Source organism: Convolutriloba macropyga, chromosome 1, assembly GCF_964194025.1.
Source record: "Convolutriloba macropyga chromosome 1, txConMacr16.3, whole genome shotgun sequence".
NCBI lineage: Eukaryota > Metazoa > Xenacoelomorpha > Acoela > Convolutidae > Convolutriloba > Convolutriloba macropyga.
Genome location: NC_134468.1, coordinates 29045153 through 29072166, shown reverse-complemented (window position 1 = coordinate 29072166; position 27014 = coordinate 29045153). Strand labels below are relative to the sequence as shown.

Genomic DNA, 27014 nt, shown 5'->3' with positions numbered 1-27014 from the left:
CTAAGGAAAAACCAAGATACTTCAATCACTTCTCCTTAATTTAAATCTAAACTTATACTTCCCTCTAAACTTCTCTATCACAATATTTTTCACTCCTTTTCTTTTCCTCGATAATAATAATTTTCCCTCTTGACAAGCACGCAAGTAAACATCTTTAACATATCCAAGTGCGCCGTGGAATTACTTGACTGTGATTGGTCAATTCAACTGACCAATAGGGGACGAGTAACAGCAGGAATCGTTGTGTTGCACTTTTAACTTGATTAGAGATAGCAATTGTGATTTATCCTCCTTTCCTTTGGAAATCATTGTTTGTTTTTCCTATCTCGCTTCAACCCACCAGCTATTCTAACTCGCTGCTTTCCGCTTCCGTGATCCACTTTTTTCTCAGTTCTAATTTGGTAGAAACTTTTCTTTCCCCGTGATTGCTCATCAGTGGAAAAATCCCAGTCATCAAAACCAGACCCGGAAAACGTCAACTTACAACTACCACACACACTCACTAAACGTCTAAGAGCACACAAACACATACCATCCACACACACACACACACACACACACATACCACCATTGCAGTGCTGCATTTCACGTGCAAGCAACCAACCGCTCAAAAAGTCTTTTCACGTCCCGATCAAAATCTTTTCACATTTCCCGGGTTTTGCCTGACTTGTTCCCGATTCCCTGTCATTCTCCCCACTCCAAAGCAGGCTTGACTACCCAAGTCATCAGGAAACGATCTCTGGGTTTCCTCAAGGCGCAACCAGGACGTATCAAGACGCGGTGAAAGAAGGTTAAAAAGGGCGCGTCCCAAAACCAACTTAGCAGGCGGAAGAGACAATTTGATCACGCAAGGAAAGAAAGGTGTGTCACCTTTTCACTTCAGCAGTGACCTGTGAAACGTCATCAGTCTTCAAATCTATTCAGCTAGTAGCTTCAAGCACAGTTCGCGCAACATGGATTTCGAAATGTTCTCGGATCGCTGCAAACAGCTTAAGTGTAAGTATAAGTCAAAATTTTGATTATTTTACATTTTTTATATGGCCGGCGAAGAGGTTTGTCACTCGGTTTAGTTCGTCATTTGTTTTTCCATTATCTCAGATTGAAAGAACAGCTTGAATACTTACTCATAAATTGAATTCTCTTTTGAAGAATTTTTCCATTATTTGAATGGTTATATATTTCTGGATTAATTTTGGTTTATTTCACATGTGAAAACACGTATCGGGTGAGCGGGATGAAATGATATGCGATGTGGATGACTTGGCTCTTATCAGGTACTTCGTGAACGAGTTTTAGTAAAAACTCAATTGGGCATTTATGTTTTTTGACAGCTCTAATTTTTGAAAACGTTAACCACTAGAATATTCAGGCAAACTAGAATGTTAATTTGCTTGTCTCTTGCGAATAGATAAATGATTGCGATAAATGATGTTTAGGATGCTTCCGGTTGTTTTTGGTTTTAGTTTTCATAGTAGTTAGATCAGATTTTGTATAGTTATTATTCGTCTCAACAATTCTTGCTGACTGTCTGAATAGTAATGTATTTCCTTTGAATAGTAACGTAGGAGCTTTTAAAAACTATTTTTATTTTTAGGAAGAAAACAATCGGAAGAAAATTTTATTATGTGATTCTCTAAGAAATTTGCTGATGTTTATTACTTTATTTTGTTTGAATGATTTGAAGTATTTTTTGTTTCAAGTATATTTAACCGTATGGTTATAATTTTAATTTACTTGTTGCAAAAAAAATGTTTGTTGTCTGCATCTCACTATCTCACTAATGTGGCGGAATTTTGGAAAATGCTGCATAACCAGCTGTAGACTTGCTGGAAGATAAAAATTGAGCCGAGCTGTTGTTAAATCTTTTTTCATATTGTCAACAAACTTGGTGATTATTGTAATAGATCGTGAGTCAGAGAAACTGAAAAAGAAGAACCTTTTGGAGGAACTTTAGTGCATCGATAGCAGGATCGATTATGATAACGAAGCGGCTGATTTGAAACTTTGGGTTCTAGTATGCATTTAGCACAGCAGCTCAAATCTGTGAGCAGCTCAAATGTGTCTGAACTTTTGCTAATGGTACTGATGTTTGTTTCAGATTCTGACTTGGGCCATGGGGGAGTGAACCAGTTGGGAGGGGTGTACGTCAATGGGAGGCCTCTGCCTGATATGGTGAGACAGAGGATAGTGGACCTTGCACAGAGTGGAGTGAGGCCATGTGACATTTCACGACAGCTGAGAGTGAGTCATGGCTGTGTCAGCAAAATACTCGCCAGGTCAGTACCTCCTACCAATCTTATCTCAATACCCGCCTTGATCTCATGATTTAAAAAGTTATCAAACTACAACTTCCTACTATGGCGTCTACGGAAAGTTGTACTCATAGGACTTCATTAAATACAAGCTGTAAACGAATAATTTTGTTTTGGAAAAACTTACGTATTATTCGGTTTTTGTCTACTCCTGGAAGTTGATATCCCGGATTGACAAAAATTTTATGCATCGAACTTTCATATTGTGGATTATCCACTTGATAACATTAAAAAGTCAAAAATTTGGTAGGAATACAAAGTTCTTTTTCTGAAACTGTAACATTTCTCTCCTATTCCCTCCCACACTATTTCCACTATTTCCATATTTAATACAGTGCTGTTTGCTGTTTGTATGAGTAACATGAGTAATCTTTTTTACTCCCACTTTTTAGTGTTGTACGTACGCACTTCTCTACAGCCTTTTTCAATCATTCCCTCAGATAAACCTCCGCGCACAAGTTACTGTGTACACTTAAAATATTCTTTCCACTTTTGCTATTTATTTATCTTCAAGTAAATTCATCTTATTAAACACAAACATTTTCACTCAAGAATTGGAACTTAGAAACAATAAGATAAGAATCTTAGTCTAAGGATAATCCAAAAGAGTTAAAACAAAATATCACCGAACCGGCTAGTACAACTGGTGCGACCAGTGAGGCCACCGATTAAACGAACTGTACGACGGTTCGGAATTTCAAGTTTTCTAAACGAAACTTAGACTCAAATGAGCAAGTTTTATACGATTAAAACTTGTCTCTGGTGATATGATCACCACAAAACACAAGTTGTGTATGAACACAACTAAAAACAACAAAAGTGCAACTTTTGGTATGGATATGATCCGTTGTTACAAAAAGTAACAAAATAATCGAAAGGCACTAAAATTGTGGCGAATACTTAGGTACATAAGACTGTACTGATATAGTATTTCCGGACAAAAGAGTGAATTCTAAGACGAATTCACCAGAAATCCAAAACGCAATCACTAAATTTACAATTTATTGTTAAATATATTCAATTTCCGTGTTGTTTCTCCTGTCTAATTTCAATTTCACTTTAAAACCTAAAAAGCTTTTAACCTGTTCCTTTAACTTTTCCATCTGAACCTTTAAATTAACGAAAATACGTGTTCTTTCGAAGCCTATGGCTAGTCGAACACTTCTGTTTAAACTTTTAGTTCTTAACTGTTTAACTTAACCTACTTAATTTAACTTAACTAACTTTAACTTTTAACTTTAAATTCCTTTAACTTTAATTTTAACTTTACCTTTTAACTTTAACCTGCTTGTAAATTTTAAACGCAAGTTATTCCGTTCTTTCGCAGTTCTAAACTAGTTGAACGTTGTAGTAACTTGCTTGTAACTTTTAACCATGTCTTATATCTTACTTTAAACTATTTTATCATCACTTTAAACTACACTTGGGTTGTCTGTTCTTTCGAAGTCCTGAACTAGTTGAACAAGACTCACCTGACTCAACTCCTAATTAGTTCTCTGTGTTGTCGAAAGTTCTTTCGCAGTCGCAGACTAGTTGAACGAGTAGACAGTTTTCTTTGAATAATCCTTAATTATTGATGGTACCTATAATTCCTCCTCAGTTGTATTAAGCCCACAACTCCGTCACTCTTGACATGGCACAAGCGGTGGCATATCCAGACATTGCTCTGGAGAAATTTACAGGGCTAGATGCGAGCGAAGACGCTCAAACCTTCATTGATCTTATAGAGAGGAAGATCGGATTCAGCCTAGGTCTTAGACCAGACGATGCGGATGAGCAAGAACTGTTTGACCATAGGCGAAAACAGCTTTTTGGTTCAGTGCTGCGCGGTCCTGCTCAGGATTGGTTTGGAGGTCTGAACGCAGCAATTGCGTGGAACGACCTAAGAACGCAATTCATAGACCGCTTTACCGATGGTAAAGACAAGTACCTCCAGCAAATTGAAGCTGAATCTCTCAAGAGACAAGATAATGAGCCCATCAAGTGATTCATATACAGAGTGACACGTGCAGTAGACAAGGGCTGGTCAGATCTTGGAGCTGACGAACGCGCTCAGAAATACAAAGATTTCTTTTTGCGTGGACTTGCTCCAGCTGCTCTTAAGCAAAATGCATACCGACACTTAATTGAAAATCCCGCCATAACCTGGCAAGCTCTAAAAGACCATGTCATAAATAAGGACCTCAGCTACAGCGTGAGTACCAGTATGACTGGAGTCCAAAGTGGAACATCTGACTCACGATTAGCTAACGTTGAGGAACAACTTAAAAAGATGACCGAATTATTGCAAACAAACAAAATTAATGCCACCTATAACCCAAACGAGCCTCGAATGAGACAAAACAATACCAGGTTCTGCAAATATTGCAAAGAGAATAACCACACAATTAAATATTGTGATAAACTTAAAAATAAAAAATCACAGGAGCGTAGTCACCGATCTCCTCAGTACTCAGAAAAGTACTCTGACAAATATCCAAGCAGACGGCCACGAGAGCCATCATCGAGCAATAACTATCAAAGCTCAAATAGATCCAGAAATTCTTCACCTTCTCGAAACGATTCCAGAAGGCAAAACTCTCCCTATGACCGGCGGTCACAAAACACCGATTACAGAGATCGCGACAGAGGAAGATCCTCCAGCGACACCAGAAGAAGACAAAACGATTATGATAATCGTGGATATTCTGGTAGTAATCACAGATCTGACAACCGAGAAAACAGGCGACAGAGCCCCTATCCGCGAAATCAGCCACAATCTCGGTCTCATAGCAGAGATCGGCAAGATTCTCGACATAGGTCTCCGCAACAATACGACCGGTCAAGACGGTCCAGTGTGCACTTTGACCAACGAGAGGAAATAAATGCAATATTCGAATACATCAAAACAAAATCCCCGTTAAACAACCCAAAACAAGCTGAGAATGCAATTAGTTCCTCAAAAAGTCAACATAAACAGCTATTTATTGATCTAGTGCAATTTGACTTGCGAGATAAAGAAAAAAATTACGGCATGGAAGCCCAGTTTCTGGTAGATACCGGCGCAACCTGCTCTTTGATAAACTACCCTACTTACATCGAACTTGCAAAACTTCAAAATCTAAAACCTGTTAAAACGAATGTACGTACCTGTGGTATAAATGGGGACGAATTAGACATCCTCGGTTTTGACTATATCATCTCTAATTTCGATATTGAGGGAAAATACCCGATTCGCCATAAAGTTTGGATTTTCGGCCCAGGAGGCACAGAGTATAACATATTGGGAATTGATTTCCTTTCCCAATTTGGTGAGACACTCAAGTTCTCCGACCTTGCACTTTCCTTGAAAGCCTATCCCGGACAATGGGTGGCAATGAGCCCAAAAAGTGATAAAAAGTTTCCCTTTATCAGTGAAGTTAGACGGTTTGGTCTGTCCGAAAACATAACGATTGCACCAAACTCCACGAGAGTTGTTTCCATTTACCCTCAAACGTCTCCTAAAGTTTTTCCTCCAGGAACTACGTTCAGATTACACAAGAGTGTTCGAGATGCCGGAATCTATACTTTCAACGTTTATTGTAGATCGCCAGAGAGTCAGATACCTATAATGTTAAACAATCCAAACTCATATAAGATAACTCTACCGTCTAAGAATCTTGGTTATACTGTGTTGGATTTAGATCGTAATCAAAACAGTTCGACAATCTATTCAATAACTAACAACATTGCTTTCGTCGATGAGCTCAGAGACAATTATCCTCAATTCGAGGAACATTTTGAAGTGAGCAAGGTTTCACAAACTGTCTATGACGACAAAGATTTGGAGATGTTCGATTGTGAACAGACCGAATTGGCCACTGATTTTTCTGCGGAGTCCAAATCTCTCAGACCACAGGCAGAAATCAATAATACAGTCCATCGACCACGACAGTTACCATCAAAATTCTTTAAGAATTTCCATCCTGAAGACCAAGAATTTTTGAAAAAATTTGACTTTAGTGAAACCGAACTAACAGACGATGAGCTCCATCTCCTCTTTCGGATCCTGGTGAACGACCAAGATGTATACTCGCATCATAAGTATGATGTCGGGAAAATCCAGCAGAAATTTCATGTTAAGCTAAAGGAGAACTCGGAACTCAAGAAGCAAAGAGCTTCGAGAGTCCCTTTGCACTATCAGAGCAAACTGGAAGCACTACTGGAAGAACTCCAGAGAGCTGACATTATTCGTGAAATGGGAGATGACATCGAGATGGGTTCTATGTTTATTAATCCTATCATCATTTTACCGAAAGGTGATACTATCAAACTTGTAATTGATGCTCGGTACCTAAATTCAATCACAGATTTGTCATCCTATTCTTGGCCACTGGAACCTTTGAATACCATGTTAACCAGGATTAACGGCAAGTACTTCACTACTAGTGACCTTCTATCCGCATACAACCAAGTCCCCCTTACCAATGAAACTCAAAAACTTGCGAGCTTCGTCATTGGATCTAAACAGTTCACTTTCAAGCGTGGCTTCTATGGTCTCTGCGGTCTGCCAAATTTCTTTAGTAGAATCATGACGATACAGTTTGCTCCCTTAATCAAACGCAAGAAAGCGATAACCTACATTGATGATACGTTAATGCAAGCTGAAACTAAACCAGAAATGATGGACATCATTCAAGAGTACCACCGTCTACTTAGGGCATCAGGACTAAAGGCGGCACCTGAGAAAACGAAGTTTTTTCTCAGAAAAGTACAATTCCTAGGGCATGTCGTTTCGCAGGATGGTATTCAACCAGTTGCGAAGAAAGTAGCTGCCCTCAAAGCTTTGAAGTCTCCAGAGAACAAAAGAGATGTTATGCGTGTGTTAGGTTGTCTCGGATTCTACAGCAGTTATATTAAAAATTTGCATGTAGACTCAAAGCCTTTCCATGAGTTAACACGAGATAATGTACCATTTGAGTGGACTGCAGAACACGAAAACTTATTCAATGATTTGAAAGATAGAATAAGTGAGGATACAATTCTTGCTATCCCCAGTGAACGTTATCCTTTCCACATCCATGTAGACTCCTCGAGTGTGGGAACAGGATGTATCCTAGTTCAAGAGTTCCCAGAAGGAAAAAGGATTGTGTCGTTCAATTCAAGAATATTTAACAAATCAGAACAAAAGATGTCCACAATGCACCGAGAACTCTGTGGAATAGTTTCGGCCTTACAAACTTATGAACATTTGATTATCGGGTCCCCCTTTCCCATTTATGTCTACTGTGATCACAAACCGATCCTGTATCTTTGGGCAAGACGTGGAAAACTATCGCATCGCTTTTTCCGTTATCAGTTGATCATAACTCAGTTCCAGAACTTGAAAATTATCTGGACCCCAGGTAAGAACCTGGCTTTCCCCGACATATTAAGTCGAAATTTGTCTCTGAAGGAAATAAACAAACAACAATTAAAACATAAACGCATCCCAAAGGAAATTAAATTCTTCGACGAGAATGGAAAAGAGATCAAATACTTCATCAACCACGATGATACCGAAGCACGGTCTTCCAATGATTTCTTTCCTATAATTTCTCATCAAAATAATACCACTCGCCAAATTTTTTTTGGGAACAAAATGGAACACTCCTATCAACAGGAGTACCTAAAAGATAGGTTACACTCCATTACCGATTTGAATCTTTGCTTCCAACAAGGAAAGCATATAAATCAGCAACGGAAACTAAGTTTAAGCTCAACAGATAGTGAATCTGATTCATCACATGTCTACTCCGAAATCGAAATGAATGACAAAGAGAGCAATGGTCTTTCTGATTCTGAGTCCGATACCGGAGAAAATGATGAACATACCTTAACCGCACAAATCGACAATCAGTTTCTAAATGAAGTCAAGGAACTTCAATCAGTGCAGGGAACAATGAATGTCAATGAAATTGAGAGTGCGTTTGTTGCAAGCATTGTTGACCTTAACAAAGACTTAGCTTTAGCCGATGATGACTACAGTATCAAACCACTAAATTCAGACTTGATTGCTAAAGAGCAAGCCAATGACGCCGTATTGAGCGAAGTAAGAACTTGGATAGAAAAGGGAGAGAAACCGCAACGCTCGGTTGCGTTAAGGCACTCAAAAGGTCTGATGGCCTACTATAACAGGTTCGAGAGCCTGGCCATTGAACCAGAAAAGAATCTGGTGGTGTATAAAGAACCAAACATGTCTTCTGATTTTGAACAAAAAATCTGCTTGCCACGAAGTTTATTTCTCATTGTTTTTGCCCTTGCACATAGTCACCCCTTAGCTGGTCATATGGGTGTAGAAAAGACACTGCTAACTTTAAAAGGATACTTCTACTGGCCTGGAATGCAAAAATGGGTCCAAGCGCTTGTTAATGACTGTCTTATCTGTCAGAAAAACAAGCACAAACCCAGTCAACCAAACCAAGCACCCCTTGAAAATTGGAATGATGACATCCCATTCCCAATGCACACGGTGCACATAGATCACAAGGGTCCTCTCAACCCTTCTAGCAAAGGCAAAAAGCATTGCCTTGTTGTTGTGGATGCATTCTCTCGCTTCGTACAAGTTTACGCGGTTAAATCAACCTCAGCATCAGATACTATCAAAGCCCTCGAAAAGTTCATTACATCATTTGGGATACCACAAAAGTTGGTATACGATCGAGGCACTGCCTTCATGAATCACGACTTCACACATTGGCTGAAAGAAATGGGGATAACACATGCACCCAGAACAGCCTACTCGCCATGGACAAATGGCAAGGTAGAAATTCAAAACAAGCATCTTGGTCGATACTTCAGGCAATTTATCTCTGACCAGGGGACAAATTGGTCCGAACTGGTAGGAAATTTTGCGTTTGCTCATAATACGTCCGTTAATTACGGAACGGGTCAAACTCCGTACGAGATTGTCTTTGGTCAAAAACCACAGATCCCATTGTCAATGAAGTTGGGACTTACTCGAAACCTAGACCTAAATTGTTCGGCTCAATTTTGTGAAGGATTGCCTTCTCACCAGCATTCTGAAACCTTCACGAAAAACAATGCAGTAAATCCACTGCTACTTAAACCATCATCTTCAAATTTAATTCACCGTGAAAATAAATTTAAAAACACGTATGCAAATGCATATTTCACCTCAATAAACACACAAGACCGATCACATTTTTACAGAAACAGACACAAGCTAGGTCAACCCCTTCAAGTAGGACAAAAAGTTCTTCTTGAGAATCACACAATAGATGGGTCAAAGAGTCAAAAACTCAGTGCTCTACGCATGGGACCTTTCACTGTAACTAAACCAATCACCAATGTTAACTACGAAATCACTTTGGATAAAGACAATTCGGTGAAAAAGGTGGTCCATAGGAATCACCTGATCGAATATTTCCCAAAAGAGGAAACCCTGCCTGAGTTGATTTCAAATTACTGCCCTTTAGATGATGAATCTAAAACATTTTATCAAAACTTCAGCGCCGAAAGAGGAAGAAAGCTGAATAAAATTCTAACCAACGGCTCCTTCAAAACACTTGACCCCGTGGAAATACCACCACCAATCCTTACACCAAGGACGCAAAGTCAACATCTGGAGTTAGATAACTCACTTACTGAGATAAGTAAGTTGACTCCTGAGACACACACTGTTCAGAGACCAATCGGTTCTCATCAAGATCCAGATGAAGGATCCACTGCTAATAGGAACACGAGTCAGTCACCAGATCCCGCTCGTAGCAGATCACTTGGCCGAGGCCTTCGTGCCATAGGTCGACATAATTATTATTATCCATAAACACAAAAAAAAAAAAAAACTCCAATGAGTGCAGAAAAAAACTGGACCAATGAGGTCCCGTCTCACTCGATGACGTCATTTGGAGTATAAATACAGACGATCAAAAACTTCTTCCTCAGTCCCACATTTCATCTTGCCAAAATGAGTTGTTCTCTAAAAACACAATTCCTTTTCTTATCTATTACTTTCTTACTTACTCTGTTTTCTACACTCATTACTTTAACTAAAACGCAAAGTCAACAGCAAGACGAAAAGGACAATGTGTCCGAGTCTTTAAAAGTTGTTCACTATGATTGCAAACGAATGCGCAAAAATCGCATGTACTCCCTTAATCAAGTCGCTCCTTGCACAATTTCACCTGAACAGGTCAAAGTAGCTGATGCTTACGTTCATGTGTATCAACGTTCATTCCGCACCTCAGTAGATGCTACAATGTGTAGAGTGAAGATCCAACCACTCAGGTTTCACTGCGGCATGTTCTCGCATTCATCCATTGTTCATAAACAATCATCAATTACCACCGACTATGTGTTGTCTGCAGATGATTGTAGACAAGCAATAGCAACAAAAGAACTCAATATCTCCTACTGGGGTAAAACATTCACAGCTAGTGTCGACTATGATGTCGAAACCCAGTCATGGGGAAATGCCGGAACAAAACGCGAAAACAAAGATGAATGCGATGACTCTGGTGAGGTAAAGCACCTAAGCATCGTAACCTTTATGCAAAATGTCACTTTGTACGTAGACTTCCAAACCCTAGAAGTCAGGAATCCATTCAGCATGAAACTCCCATGTACCCTAAACGAAGAGGGTTGCTTCACTACAACATTAGACCCACATGCTTATGTTTGGGACGCACCAGAAAACTGTCTGGTCACTCAATTGTTCTCCCAACCTGCTAGAATGTTGAAGCACACACCAAAATTTCAAAGCCCTATATACTTCTTAGTTAGTGATAGCACCGAGCACAATGATAGCTCAAATCCTATCAAGTTTGATATCAGAATCAGGGTGTTTAACGAGAAGAAACAAGTTTGTGGCAAGCCAGAAAAACTTTACAGAACAAACTTCGCTAACCTATTCGTCGCATATGACAACGGTTTCAATTTGGATTCTGGGCACCCCAGAAAACCTTCGAGTTTTTCATCCAACTCCTACAGACTTTCAATTGATTCACAACAGAATCTCGAGTATTCAAGTTTAAATTATAGATGGCATCCGAACGGCACACGATATGGTGAAACTCCATGGCAACAATTTGGTGCCGATAAAATTGACTATGAGCTGCATCTTCAGGCCAAATTAAACTTTTTAGTGTTTTATAACGCTAAGCGGCTTCGCCATTCTGAGCTTACTCTTCTACGCAGTGACTGCGAATTGGAGAGGACACAATTCTTAATTATTTTTATGTTAGCTCTTCAGAATACTCGTTTAGCTGGATACATGCTCACTGGAGATCGTTCCATGTTTCTTGACACTGATGGTAGCGTTGCTTGGCTGTATCAATGCCCAAAGGTTATTTCACCTCTGAAAATCCTTGATAGATGCTATGACCGCATTCCAATTGAATACGAAGGGAAACTCACTTTATTGACCCAATTACACGTCAAACCTTCCCCTTCGCAAACGAAATCCCATGTCAAGGAACATACGGGAATATGTTCCAACTAGATCTTGACGTAGCTACTTCTTGGTATAAGCTCTCACCGGCACCGGAACCAGTAAATGCACCTTTAATTTTTGAGCCAACGGAGATTGGCCACATTACTGAACCAGAAGAATACGACCTACAACGGTCAGGTCTCTACTCACCTGCCCAAATAAAAGATTTTTGGGACAATGTCATCCATAATTCTGCTTCTGCGACCATTCTTAAAAAGTTAACTAGACGAATACTAACAAATGGAGACAATGTCCGAATCATGGAATCCGGAAAGCTAGACCAGGCGCTCAGTTTGAATAATAGAATGTATTTTGACTCATTCCTTTCACCTAACTACTTCACGCAGCAGTTCAAGTCAGCCTTTGGATCTGTTGCTTACTACCTAGAAAAACTTGGTATTTGGTTTGCAGTTTTCCTTTTCGTCAAACTTATAACGGAAATTGTTGTCGTTTTCCTTAAAGCTTTTGAAATACACAGACTAACGGGAGCAACAGTTGGCTTCAGCAAAATCCTGCTAGGAGCAGTTTTCAATTTGTTCGTTCTGTCCATTTTCACTTCCATCTTCAATCGCCATGGTGCGAACGATGACGAAAACAAAACAGGTTATATACCTGTAAACAAACCGCTAAACTCCAATGAACACCAGGAGAAGTATGCGGAAGAAATGGAGATAAAAATTTATCCTACCATTCAAAATCAAAAGGGTGCAAGTGCGCCTTTAGCACCTCCTTAGATTTTAAAACTCCAAAACAAAATTTGTAGTGCATGTAAAACTATTATAATATTTATAGGATAATATTCTAAAATGGTATACGAATACTGTTAGTACTTAGTATGAACTAAAATGAAACTTTGGAAAAGTTCCAATTAATGAGTTTGTGTTTAATAAGATTATTTACTGTTCCTTCATCAACATTACCATGTCATCTCTAAACGTCAATACGACCTTCGACATTGACGACTTCTTTCCAGCTCCTGACATTGTCACGCCAGATGAATTTAGCGTTGATATCCCTGACATAAATTCAATTCCCGGCAACCTCGTTATTGCCACTTGCGAGTCTGATAGCACCTCTAAAGCCCCCGAAGATCACGTATCAAGCACTGATGCAAATAAAAACTTGACTTCCCCAGTGCACTATTTCTTTAACACTCTCTCGAAGGACATGGATCCTTCACACGCTCCCATTGGAACGCAGCCCCAGGACATGGATCCTGTAGCACCAGCATATTCAGCAAATCACTCTGACCCAGTAACAAATCAGGACAAGGTACCTGCCAATCCCGGTCAAGTAACCAGTCAGGACACGGTTCCTGCTAAAATAAATAGAGCTCCAATATTGGAGACTCCTGTTTCCAACTTTAACAAGTGGACAGCAAAAGCCAAAGAAACTAAGTCGAAGAAAAGAAAAATTTTCGACAACCTCCCAAAAGAGGCAGGACAATTTCCCAACAAAAAATCGAGACTCGAGATACAAAAAGAACGAGAACAACATCTAAACTTCATAAATCCTCAGTTTGTTGAGTTCCTGCAATATTCCTTGAAACCAGAGGCCAATATCTGGCAAAAGACTGCTGATCGAGAGTACGAGAACAAAACGTTAAATACGAAGCGCCATATTTTACCATCAAATGCGATTGGGAAATTTGAACTGGAGAATGGAAACCTTCAACTACTGCCTGAATTCAATTTTTGTCGGATCAAGATGAGAAACGTATCAACACAAACCTACACCGTGCATTTCAACTCGCTCAAAATTTATCTAAACGTACCTTACCAGTATCTAACCGCCTTCCCAAATGGGTACAACTCGGAATGGCTCGGGCCAAACGTAAAATCAACACCTCCACGAAATCCGCAGCCTTGTACTTCTAGCTCAACTTACGTAAAGTCAAAACCTCCACGAAATCCGCAGCCTTGTACCTCTAGCTCACCTGCTTTCCCTGCAAATCTTCCAACATCGTCCATTGAATTGCAAACGCAACAAAATAATGAGGATATTATGCAAAAGAAAATAGACAACTTACAGAAAGCCCTCGATCGAGCACAGCATAACTGGAACGAAACGGAATCAAGGTATGACTTATCCATCCAAAACTGTGTGCTTGCGGACAAACAATTGCAAGAAAAGAATCTTGAGCTGGTAAAACTTAAACGTGAAAATGAGTCTCTAAAAGCCCAATTAAACAATGTTAAAACAAAACCAAGTTTTGAGGCCGAGTATCTTCAGTGTTACCACGAGATTATTGAACTAAAAGCAGCCTTAGAGAAAGCTGACAGTCAGCAGCTAAAATATCAACAACTGTATCGAAATGCTAACGTGAAGGCAGAAGAAAATCGTAAAATTGGCCAACATCTGAAAAATATTCAGCGAATAAGCGTTGACATCGATGTAAAACGTGCTGAGGCAATTAAACTAATTCAAAATCTGGACGACGAAAAATACAAGGAATTGCAAACATCTTTGGCAGAATTACTTGATTTGGCAACCGCGATCGACACCGAAATTTATTTTGAAAATTCAATCTTCAACGTCTACAAGGGAACTGTTAAAGAGCGTTTATCTACTATATGGTACCCAAGTGGTGATGGTTTCGAAAAAGATTATAACTGGGAAAATAAATATGCTAGATTGCCCTGGCCGATAAACCAGAAAGCGAAGAAGCAGAGCCAGCAAAAATAACTTGTCATTAACTCTAGTAACACTGTTTGTATCTGGTATTACTTGTACTTGTTCGTATATTCCTGATTCTACGTTTATTATGCATTTCAGCATATTATTTTGATATGGACTATTTAGCCCGTGAATTATTATGCATGACATACCTTTGGTAAGTTTGTAGTTTTTATATTTTCCTTCGAAGGGGGGTGAGTTGTAACATTTCTCTCCTATTCCCTCCCACACTATTTCCACTATTTCCATATTTAATACAGTGCTGTTTGCTGTTTGTATGAGTAACATGAGTAATCTTTTTTACTCCCACTTTTTAGTGTTGTACGTACGCACTTCTCTACAGCCTTTTTCAATCATTCCCTCAGATAAACCTCCGCGCACAAGTTACTGTGTACACTTAAAATATTCTTTCCACTTTTGCTATTTATTTATCTTCAAGTAAATTCATCTTATTAAACACAAACATTTTCACTCAAGAATTGGAACTTAGAAACAATAAGATAAGAATCTTAGTCTAAGGATAATCCAAAAGAGTTAAAACAAAATATCACCGAACCGGCTAGTACAAAACATAACCCTCCGTTGTTTTAGCGCTTTTTAGGAATTTCATTGACACCATATTAGGAAATTGTCGTGACAAAAAATACTTAATCTTGTCAAAAGGAGGAGCATCTTTCAATGTTTTACGTCCTGTTAAGCAAATTGGATTGCAACCTATAAATAAAAAACTCCAATTATCCTACCTGTTATGATAAAAATTTTGGTCAATTTTTTTAGTTATAGGACAAAAATATTTTGGTGTTGCCCATTTAATCATTTTCCAGCAGAGTTCTTTCACGCTATTTTGGTTGCGCTATTTTCCGAGAGCATTTAATTAACTCAATTTTATGTTAACCTGGTCAACTAATTAAAACCAATTCGTGCCGTTTTGATTGCCATGCAAATTTTTCTCACATAGGTGAGGTAATTGTGGCCAAATCAACATCCAAGGAGCTCAAACTGTGAGTGAGTTTCAAAGCCAGCAGGAAAATTGTTTCATAACTGGCCGCTTAAATCTTTACAGCGAGTAATTATAACGAATTACTTAATCGATGCAAAGGTTTTAAGTATGGCCTTAGTCGGAGATTATAGTTCTCTTCATTGAAATCGGTTTTCTTGATTTTTTGATTAAGAACACTTTCAATTACAAATTCCTTTTCATTTTTTGCTTCCACACAACTAGCTTTGAAGAACGTATCATATGTAAGATTCGAGTTACTCTCCGCCCTCATTCAGTCTTTTTTACTGCATCTATTTATGTTTACTTTTTCTGCGATATCAATTTGCATTCTTGATTTTAACCGGCAGCGATATATCACACTCAACTGTTTTCAGAACCCCTTTTGGGCTGTGGGCGCAAACTGTGATTTATCAGAGTTCCTCATTATTGTAGGTGTATGCTTCCGTGCGTATACACCTACACCATAAGCTATCTTTAAAAAAGAAAAGAAAATTACTTCGGAAATGTTGAGCAATTATAAGTAACATAGAGAGAATGTTGTCTGTTGTTTTCATTTGGTTTATTTGTGATGGACAAGTGAATTAATGTAATAAAAATCTTTGTCAACAGTCAAACATCCTGCAAGTTGATCCCAATATGATTTTAATGTCCATTTGTTGTCTCTCTCTTCCTCCCCCTGTTTACTTTGTTCACTCTCTCTGTCTTTGTAATAGCACAGGCCACACTCCATTAATTAAAGGATGCTTCCACTCTTTTGAAACAACACTTCAAACACCCAGTTAATCTTCAATTTGGACACGATTGTTTGTTTATATCCACAACTAATCCATCTCTACCCCAAACCCAGATAGTATGAGCTACTACAATTTTTAAACAGTAATAGTCTCAAATTCCACAGTAATAATATTCTCGTTCCACTCAATTATTTCCCCCTATTTTGTTCACTACATTTTGCAAGTCTCGGGTTCTAATCCCAGGAATTTGTTCCATCTCTCATCTGGATTTCGCCCATTTTGTTCCGCTAACTCTTCACTGCTGAAGCACAAAGCACCCTAGAAACGCACGCCCTTGATTATAATGATGAAGGAGAAAAGAAAACCCAGCCGGCCGTCTGTTAACTTTAAATAAATACCCTTGACCCAGGTTCTGTAACTCCACCCCCCCCCCCCCCACACACACACACACACCCGCCACCCGCTTTCAATTTCATATCGGCTTTCACCGCACCCCTCCCCTATGCTAAATCTCCCTAAGTCCCTCTTCCGCCAATCAATCCTTGCTTCAAGGAAAAAAAACTGCTTCATAATCTAATATTTTATGGTGCCCCATAATATTTTCATTTGACACTTTCTTGTCTTCATTTTTTTAAAGAAAAATGAAGATTAAACCCCGTTTAAATTACTTTCTGATTGTGATTTGGAGTTTTAAGCCATTTTTGAAGATTGTAGAAAGATAATCCATTTGAGAAAAAACATTGAAGATCATATTCGGAGAGTTACCTGGAACTTTTAAAACGGTCTGAACAAATTTAAGCCGTAGTGTCAAATATCAGAAGTCTACTATTAAAGTGACAGTGAGAGGAAGAAAGCCATATGCTAATCATAAATATCATCAGTTGAGACGATGCAATATGCTTGTGTTGCTTGTGCCGCACTTTGTTCATTTATGGCTCAGGATTTCCCCTAACATGTTTCCTCATCTACTCTTCAAGTGATGCTATGATCCAAGATTGACTGCTCTTTTTATGGACTCTAGGTTGAGTTATGCTGAGACTTGTGTCTCCTCACTTTTCCTGCTTTTCAATCTAGAGACATGCTCTTCTAAATTTGTGGTGAAAATTTGATTTTAAATTAATAAAAAAGAACCTTTTTTTTAAGTGAAGTGCAATTTTTTATATTCACTGTACCTTATATCCCCCACACACAGCCACGCACAAGCACATACACACACATACACACACACACACACACACACACACACACACACACACACACACACACACACACACACACACCCAAAACACTCAAAATCCCAACACAGTCCTTATGTCAGACAATATTCTCCCGTTCTTCCTTGGTTCCGTTCATTGTCTAGTTCATATAATATATATAAATTTAACGGTATATGCGTTTTTTAATAATCTGAATGTGCAAAACCTCTTCTTTTCAGGTTCTACGAGACAGGTTCAATTCGTCCGGGTGTGATCGGAGGGAGTAAGCCCAAAGTGGCTACCCCGGGAGTGGTGGACAAGATAGGGGAGTACAAGAGACTGAACCCCACCATGTTTGCTTGGGAGATCAGAGACAGACTGCTGCAGGACAATGTATGCTCTGCCGACACTGTTCCCAGTGTATCTTCTATCAACAGGTCCGTTTAACTCTTCTAACTCTATTTTGTATATGCAGTCTTGTTTACAAAGATAGAACCCGTTAAAATATATATTCTGATCAACTCCACGCCTTTTTGATCTTGTGTCGCGGTCTAATACTTTTTTGGGTTACTAAGATCTACACACAATCATAGGCATGGCATCTGTTTCGGAAAACATCCACGGAAGCAAACCCCAACCAATTCCAGATAGGAGAAAAACGCCAAGAAAAAATATACCGACGGAAGTAAACCCCGAACAGAAATAAACCCCACTTGAATGTTAAAAAGAGCTGCGTATTTAGCGTATCTGGCCATGCTTTAGCGGCCTTATTGGGACTCGATATGAAATAATCACAAACGAACAAATTGTCGCTACAGGAGTTCATTTTTAACATCAGGGTTTATTTCTGTGACTGGAATCTTTTGGCAATGCATTACTATTTTATTTAATTTCAACATTTGAACCATATTTTGTGCCCGATGTTGTTTTGAAATTCTAGATGTTTCCGGAAAAATGTTTTTCCCTTCGGATTGTTATTAGTAAATTTCTCGCGTTAACTGCTTGTTTATGTTGTTCATCAGATTGAGATTCCTTTCACTTGTCACAAATTCACTGTTCCGTTTCATCTTGTCGCTTTTCTTCACACCACTTTCAGCTTCTGTGCTGATATTGCAGTGAACAAACACAACGAATGCCAAAACAATCTCAAGATTCATTAATTTTTCCCGTTCCGTTTATTTGCGTTTTGAAACAATCAACACAAACACCTCTTTTGCACAAACTTGATCGCTTTCTCCAAAAGCGCAAATCTTGAATTTTCCTGCATAAAATTCAATCAGAGCGATAACCTCAAAAATAATGAGAAACTATTTCCCGAATTTTTTTAATTTAACTAAAAAAGACCTTGAAAATGATTTTTTTAGCCGTAACTGTTCTTGTACTTTTCAGTTGCAGATCTAGGCATTTTGTAATGCACCGATAATTTTTTGCAGTTTTCCTTGATTGGAAGTTAATTTTAATTTTAGCGCATCAAAGTGCTTTTTAATTTGAGCTGATAAAAACCAATTGCACTCAATTTAGCTACTCACACTGGCAAATAATAAAGGAATTTAAGAAAAAATATAATTAGATATTTGTCCAATATTTTACTCGATTACTTTTATTCACTTGAATTGTACATTCCTTACAAACAAAGATATAGTAGGGTAGATTAAGGGGGATATTTTTTATCATATCATATTTTGTAGTATGTCTCGATTACTTTCAGCAAAGCGGCTCTTTTAATCTTATCACTGGAAAAGTTATCCGAAGTCAAGGTGAAAACGATGAAAACATCAAGTGATATTAGTTTTAATCAACAAGTATTGCAAACCCTAGTAAGTTAATCAAAAACAATAACGTTCAAATTTTACTTGACAAATTTTGTCAGTTTTATTACAAATCTCAACGTGAATTACTGTTGCATGGTTCAATAATTTTGCACAGTTGCTAAAATTGATTTGATCGGATATTTTGTAGAAATCTGTTAAAGGAATTAAGCAGGACAAATGTAGATTAATGGCAAAATTAGTCCAATATGTTGCGTAGCCATTTGGCTTTAATTCGGGAGGAAAAGTCCCCGAATTGAGAGAGCAAATTTCTCAATGTAGTTCCGCTTCAAGTCAACCTCCCTGATCTGTGAAATAACAAATGTTCACACACACATTCTTGTGACCACATTAAAAAGTGTCCCGAAAGTATGAATAAAGTTTAAATATCGCTCATACAATAAAACACAATGAGCCATGACAACTTTGTTTTCAGCTTATTATGAACTAAATGTGGTTTTTGAAAAGCTTGATTCGATTCATTTAAATTTCTCTAAAGGCCATTTATTCAAACTAATTTCTTGACAGAAACATGAATGGATTAATTGATGAATTAAAAATCTATGAGTACACCCGCCACCTCCTCCTCCAACTTTAAAAAATGAACTATCAACTTTGGTATAAAACATCTGCTTGCGAAAGTTAGTCTGTAACTAATAGTCTTTCCTAAATTCTTCAGATGAGCTTAAGTTCATATTAAACTGATGAAAAGAAGAATGGCACAATTTACGTTAATTGTAAAAAAATACAGTCTTTTTCGAAGAGATTCAGGTTAGGGTGAATTTGTTCATTCGTAAAAGGGGACGGAAAAACCCGGAGATCTGAAAAGACACCCTGACGCCTTGTAATGAAAATGTCGAATATCACATCTGATTACTAAGGCTTATGAATAGCGAACATGCTCATTTCTGAATGATTTGTTCTAAATTTATGCAGACTAAACTGCGTGGATGTATTTGATGATATCGTTAGCGAAAACATGCCCCTGTACCGCATTTTCTTTCCAAATTGTTCAACCCGTTTATTCAATTCCTCTATTATTTCACCCCGATTTTAACCCTTTATGTAATTGGTACTATGAACATTAAAGATTAAGAATACGCCAATGATCTTCTAAGTTAAGAATTTTTAAACTTTAATTATAATTCAATCGGGTAAATATTTCAGAATCGTGAGGAACAAAATTGGCGACAAACTAGACGGCGAGGGTGGAAAACGAGACTCATTGTGTGACTCAGGAGTAGATGGAGAGAAAGACTCTGCACTTCTGGGCGTCTCAGTTGCGTCGTCAACTACCAACAGTGGCTCCTCCTACTCAATCAATGGCATTCTGGGAATGAGGGATGCTCTCAGTGGTCTCTCAGGGTTGCCCAGTGCTTCTAGTCTCAGCAGGAAAAGGAGTGCAGGAATTGGTTTTGGTAAGCGTTGCAAGGAGAATAACACAAATATAAAAAATAGCATACATTCTTACAGCATTTTGAATGACACGATAAGTTAAATTTCACATAATTGAGATGTTTTTGCATATGAAAGCGCCTAATTATTTTTGTTCAGCTTGATTTTTCAAAAATTTAGTATTAGATATTCGAGAATTTATTTGTTTTTGGTTAAAAAACCAAAAAAAACACAACATTTTCGAAATCATTCAAGTGCTCTCTCGATATTTAATTGCATTTTTCTTCATTTGCGATTTTGGTAGATTTTTTCCAGCTATGATCGTCGACTGTAGAAGAACTAAGACTTCAGAAACACTTCATATATATATATATATATATATATATATATATATATATATATGTATATATATATATATATATATATAAATTTTAATTCTTTCCCTAAATTTTCCTTCTCCTTTTTAGACGGAGACCATTCTGCTAAACTGAAACGAGACGATCCCTCCTCAGCTGCAGCAGCCTCTCTCTTCCACTCTCACATGTACCCCCACCACCACACCACTGCTAACCTGTCTGTAGCAGCTGCCCACACTATGGCACCCTTCCCCTTCTCACACCAGGCTACACATATGACTGCGGGTGCAACTGCCGGGGCATACGGTACTGGTGCGTATCCAGGGTATCCAGGTACTGCCATGCACCCTGCAGCCGGACATGCCACTCACGCCCACTTCAATACTGTCACTGGTGACTCACGCGTCATGCCATCACAGGTAAGAATTCTCAAAATTTATAAAGATTTTTTTCTTGTCGAATTTTAGTTTTCAGAATCCTAGATAATCATAAGAACCAAACCAGTACAAAGAAGCATCCTTCATGCACCAAACCCAGAGGACTAGCCTAAACAATTAGGTCTACAATTCATGCATTCACTATGAATTATATCTTGCAACATAAGTATTTAGAAAATTTTCTAAACTTCGCTTTTGTCCAAAAATTATCAATTGAGACTTAAACTTAAATTGCATCTAATTTTTAGCATTTGGTTCTATTCGTATATACTCTCGCAAGAAGACAATTTATTATATGCTTTTTCCAGATGATGGCTGCCGCCGTGACCCCACACCCTCTCTACTATGACAAGATGGCCGCACCTTATTTCTCATCAACCCTCCCTACCGACTACTTAAGAGCTGTAGGTGGCACCACGAACCCAGCGGGTACAGCCAACCCCTCAGATATGATGTCGACTACACCCTACGCCCTCTTCCAACATCAGGCCACTGCTGCCAATCACGTGCAGAATGCAGCCATGACTCATTCACTGATCGGAGCCAATGACAATCTGCAGTCCCCCGCGACCGCTTCGATGAACTTGAACTTGCAGATCACGAATAATATCAATACTGCCAAGGAGGACAAAACCAGTTCCGATACCAACAGTAAGTTTCCATCTTTCAACCTGTCTGCACAGCAGGTGTTAAGGGCTTGAAACAGGTGCAACCATGCCAAAATTATGATCCAATACTGGTTTCGAACCACTGCAGTATCTCACTTGCGAATCTCGAATAAATTACAGCAATCGGAGAAATAAAGTTGCATCCCTTAAATTTTGGGGAAGGGGTTGGGAAGTTCAATCGTTTTTGCATATTTCAGATACCTTTAAGAGTTGATTTTGGATCAATAATTCGTAATGAAAAAGTTCTTAAATTTCATGTACTGATCATGAATTTATTTCGAAGCGCAATCTGAACTTGGGCCCCATATAAAGGCGAATATTGTTTCTAGGTATCTTTGAAGACCTTCGCTCGTCTACAGCTGGTATCGAAACAGTGAAACAACAGTTGTCAGATGAAACATCCCTCCAGCAACAACAGCAGACCAAAACAACCACACTAGTGCCTCCGTTGGTAAATGCGGCAGCTGCAGCAGCTGCTAATTCATTCAGGCCAGGTGCAACTGGGGCCACCTCTGCTGGGGTGGGAATCGGGGGAGCAGCACATACACCCAGCATGTATGCCGCTCTATACCCTACAGGTAAGAGAACATGCCATTATTATGTGGTTAACCCTATGCAGTGCTTCTTAAATTACTTGCCTAAGATAATTTCGGCTCTTAATGATAGAAGAGTGAAAATGTTGGTTCTGGATTATAGAGGCGTAAAATAATCGAGGTTAATTCGATAGGGGGAAAAATTATTGGGGGGTTAAAAATCGGGAACCAAAACGGTTCAATTTTGCAAACACGGAAACAAAGTGTGGAAGCAATTTTTTTATTGCACAGCTATTTTGCAAGAAATTGTGCAGGAAATCTGAAATTTGGTTTTCTGTGAAAATTAGATAATTGACATTATGCACTGGTCTTTTTTCATATTTTGTGTCTTATATTCTTTCGCAGCTTGGTATAACTCGTCAAAACTTCACCATCAAAAATTTACCGATTTGAAACCATTTTGCTGCTCAAGGGTTCAATCTCATTAGTCTTCACAAGTGAAAAATTTGTTACACAATACAGTTTTCATAGTATTGAGTTCGCAAAGATGTGTTGATTTCAAAGATGTTTTTGATTTCTGCAGCTACCCAAGATTACGCCCAGAGTCTGCAACACGTTTACTCCTCTGCAGCTGCAGCCCAACAGGTGGGACAACAGCAGGTGGGGGTGCACCAGTACAACTCTTCTGCCAGTGCAGCGGCAGTCGCAGCTGTCTCAAATGGATTCCATTCAGCTGCAGCCGCAACTGCTGCCGCAGACCACTGGCATAGATTCAACCCTTCTCTTATTGGTGAGCATCAGCCTAGTTACAATAAGCTTATTAATCAGCCTTCAGTCTTAAGAATCTCCAGAACTTGAGAAAGAATTCAAAATTGTTTAAAATTGGCTGAAAATTCACTGCAATAATATAAAAATCACGCTCAAAACTTAAAAAGCTTTTTTTCAATAAATGTGTTGAATTTATAGAAAAGCGCGTTCAAAGTATTTCCGCTCTTTCAATCTTCTTTTAAATTTCCCTCCTTAGATCAATAGCTATGATTCTTAGGTCTTAACTAAGTTTAAATTGCATTAACTATAATAAGATAAATAGGAGAATAGGAACCAAAAGTTCCATTTTCTTAGCTTTTCATTTGATATTTTTTTGTTTCAGTATGAATTGATAGAACCAATTGAGAAGTGTCCAGCTTGGACAAATCAAGTGACGTCAGAGAGAGGATAAAGAAGAATGACAAATCATGATACGGAGTGGTGCTATAAACAATCGACTGTTTTCATCATTTTATACAAACTCAATTTAAACAGAGGAGGAAAAAAAACAAACTTTATTAGAAATATTTGTATCAAAGCTAATTAATTTAAACCTGTATATGTTGCTGAGTAGATATGGGGTCTATATCATTTTCCGAGATTTTTGCATATTTGTTTGTATTCTCTCCTTCTTAGATGTTTATTTTTTCCAATTAATTTCTCTACAATCTCAGTTTTTATTTACAATATGAAAAAATTTCTCAAATTAGGAAATGACTTGATCAGTCTAGCAATCACGATTAAAAATTTCGTCTACCAGTTACTGATTATTAATTCGGCTACTAGTTACTAAATAAACCAGGGGGATAGTTATTGTGTATGCTCAAATATTAGCCCGATCCCATCTCATCACATTTTGTTTGAAAAAAATCAAAGAAAAATAAAAATGAGGCTCTGAAACAAAACTAAGAATATTTTTTTATAGTTTACAAATTTCATGAAATTCTCAATATGTAATACTTGTTACTGGACAATGAAACGAGAATCAACAAAAAATTTTGGCAAAACTTTCTGCCCAAATATTATAAATTCAATCTAGAAACAAAATCCGGAAGCCATTTCTAAACACACAAGATATTTTTAATATAAATTCATATCGTTGTCAAAAGTTGAACGTCAATAATGAACATATTCAAAATTTCAGAGTAAAAAACGTCTGAAAATACTTTCCGCTCATTTGAAAAAAACACTCACTACACCATTTACCAAACTTAACATAATAAATCTTGGTTTTGAATTTAATTTTTTAAAGCTCAAAGTCCGCAGTGATGCATAAGTATATGTCATGGAAGGAACAAAAGATGCAAAAGCGAAAACAATTGCTTGAAAACAAATAAAATTGTTTCAATTTATTTGCAGATGCAAAAAAATGGAGACGTCTGGAAAACTTTTATACAAAAGAGATCAACAATTTGGAAGCGGATATAGAAAAAAAAATATTTTTGGTTAAATATTACTTACGAAAACTGCAACAATAAGTCAGTAGTTGCTTTGAAAAAGTATCGACCCATGGAACACATATTTATATGAGGTTCCTTTTATTTATCTTTTTTTAGATTTTCTAAATTAAGGAGTATATCGTGAATTCTGAAAGAAAAAATTAGTATAAAGTTCATCTGACATGATATAATGAAAAACTATATATATATATATATATATATATATATATATATATATATCAGAACTGTGTCCAGACCTCATATTAGCACCAGTTGCCAAGGACACAATTTGTGGTTGATGCTGACTATACTACGTGTTTTCTACTTTGATTTTACTACTTGTTATATAAGTCAAGGTAGAAAACACTTAAAAATTGAAAACTTGACGACAAGAAACTTTGATGAAAAATGATTTAAAAATATTCAATATTTGCATTGAAAAAATTTTACTTCTGTTTGTGGCAGTGAATTTTCAAAATAAAACTAGAAATTTTTTGTGCCGACAGATTTGAAAAATAATTAAACAAGAGCTAATTTTCAACAAACATTATAATACGTTTTTAAGAAAAAAAGAACAAAAATATTCCAATCACATAACGTAAGTATTGATTTAGTTCTGTTTTTTGATAACGAAACGCACAGTGTATTCTTTTTCCGATAAGAAGTTCGATTGAAGTGCTTTGCGATTTTTTTGAAAAGTAGTGATTGAAATTAATAAACTATTGGATATGCTTTCTTGTTGGTTGTGTTCATATTTTAACACTCCGGCAAAAATCGCTTGAGATTCAACTTCAGTTAATTCATTTTCTCGTGCCATTTTGTTAACAGCTCGAAAATTCCAAAACCGAACAAAAAAAAAAGAAATATAAACGACCATATGAAACAAAACGAGTCAAAATTTAAAAGATTTTTTAAAATAAATTGTTTTTTATTACTTAAGCAAGCGTCTTTTTCTTTTCAGCATTTTTCAATATCAAACTGACAACAAATTTTTGTCTGCAGAAGAAAATTTTATTAATATACGAAGAACAGTAAATTACGTAGAAATTGCCGGACTGTTGTTCAAAAACGCAGCTCATATGTATCAAAAAGCAGCAATTTGGATTTTAACAGTTATTTTTGGCAGAAGTAAGAAGAGAAAATAGTTACGAGAGAAAAAGTGCCTAACGTTACGTCGCACAAAAAAGTTTCCTACAAATCTCTCTTTTTATTTGTTTTTTTAAGGAAAAACGAACAATAAGAGAGAGTAGAAGCTTTTTCTATTTATTTTTTGTGATAATTTTAAGAGCAACTCTTTATAAAAATTGAAAAAAAACTTACATTCTGGAAATAGTTTTCTCGGTGGTTTGACCGATGTTGACACACAAAAGTAAAGTATCAAACAGAAAATATAATAAAAGTGTAAAGTAAATTAAAAATTTATTTTTATATTAAAAATTGGCAAAATCAGACTCAAAGCGATAGCTAGCATAAGTGCATATCTGTTTTAGTATTAAATTTTAACTTAAATGTTTTTGCAAAAATGGACTGTAATAGGATGCTAAAATGGCAAGAAAGCTATGAAAATTTAATACCAATAACCATGTTGGTAATGGTTACTGGTTGGAATTGGTAATTGTTCAGAAGCCATCTAAGATGTTAAAAATTTTGGAAAACATTGAGAAAGATTAGCGAAATGAAGTATTATTTATGTTTAAGCCGTGCGAAGGCTCCAAAAGCAGCAAAACTTCAAGGACCTAAGTTTTCATTAATCCTCATGGAATCGGATATCAAATGGTGGTTGTTCAAGCATTGCTTAGGTTCTTCGATTGTTTCCTAATGATACCACATTTCAATGCCTCCTCATAAGATTGACCGAATTAGCTTAGAAAAAGCCACTCTCACATGTTATTTTTCCGCTCAATATTTGCACGAGATGTTTAATAATAACCGAATATGTTTCCTTGGATTTAAGCCGTTAACTAACAAATTATTTAATCTTTTTATTGAAGATTAAAAAATGATGTCCTCAAGTTTTTGACCTCTTTAAAGAGCCTCCCAAAATGTAAAACGTTAAACGGTGAGAAAATTGAAAAGAAAAAGATAACTTAATAACTCAATATTTAAGGGCTTTCCATCTCCCAAAAAAAATTGGAGAGTCGCAACAGGAATTGTATTTGTTTATATCAATCAGGGGAATTTTTACACGTTTAAATGTTCAAA

The 27014-nt window shown here is 37.4% G+C and overlaps 2 protein-coding genes across 2 annotated transcripts in view; both read left to right on the top strand.

The window, feature by feature from the left end:
• Nucleotides 1–27014, top strand: part of LOC142337663 (uncharacterized) — a 454746-nt gene that overhangs the window by 248910 nt on the left and 178822 nt on the right. The gene's annotated exons all lie outside the window — the stretch shown is intronic.
• Nucleotides 278–24044, top strand: LOC142337625 (uncharacterized). The gene is made up of 9 exons (XM_075386996.1): nucleotides 278–996; nucleotides 2099–2276; nucleotides 17609–17806; nucleotides 20345–20595; nucleotides 21040–21347; nucleotides 21674–22016; nucleotides 22363–22611; nucleotides 23150–23356; nucleotides 23717–24044. The coding sequence occupies exons 1-9, from the start codon at nucleotides 954–956 to the stop codon at nucleotides 23719–23721; spliced, it is 1782 nt and encodes a 593-aa protein (XP_075243111.1). The 5' UTR covers nucleotides 278–953; the 3' UTR covers nucleotides 23722–24044.

Bases quoted from the DNA above. Each gene is read 5' to 3' on its own strand.
- LOC142337625 (XM_075386996.1), top strand. From the start codon at position 954: ATGGATTTCGAAATGTTCTCGGATCGCTGCAAACAGCTTAAGT. The intron at 997-2,098 runs GTAAGTATAAGT...TGTTTGTTTCAG, and splicing joins TCGCTGCAAACAGCTTAAGT to ATTCTGACTTGGGCCATGGG. The intron at 17,807-20,344 runs GTCCGTTTAACT...TAAATATTTCAG, and splicing joins AGTGTATCTTCTATCAACAG to AATCGTGAGGAACAAAATTG.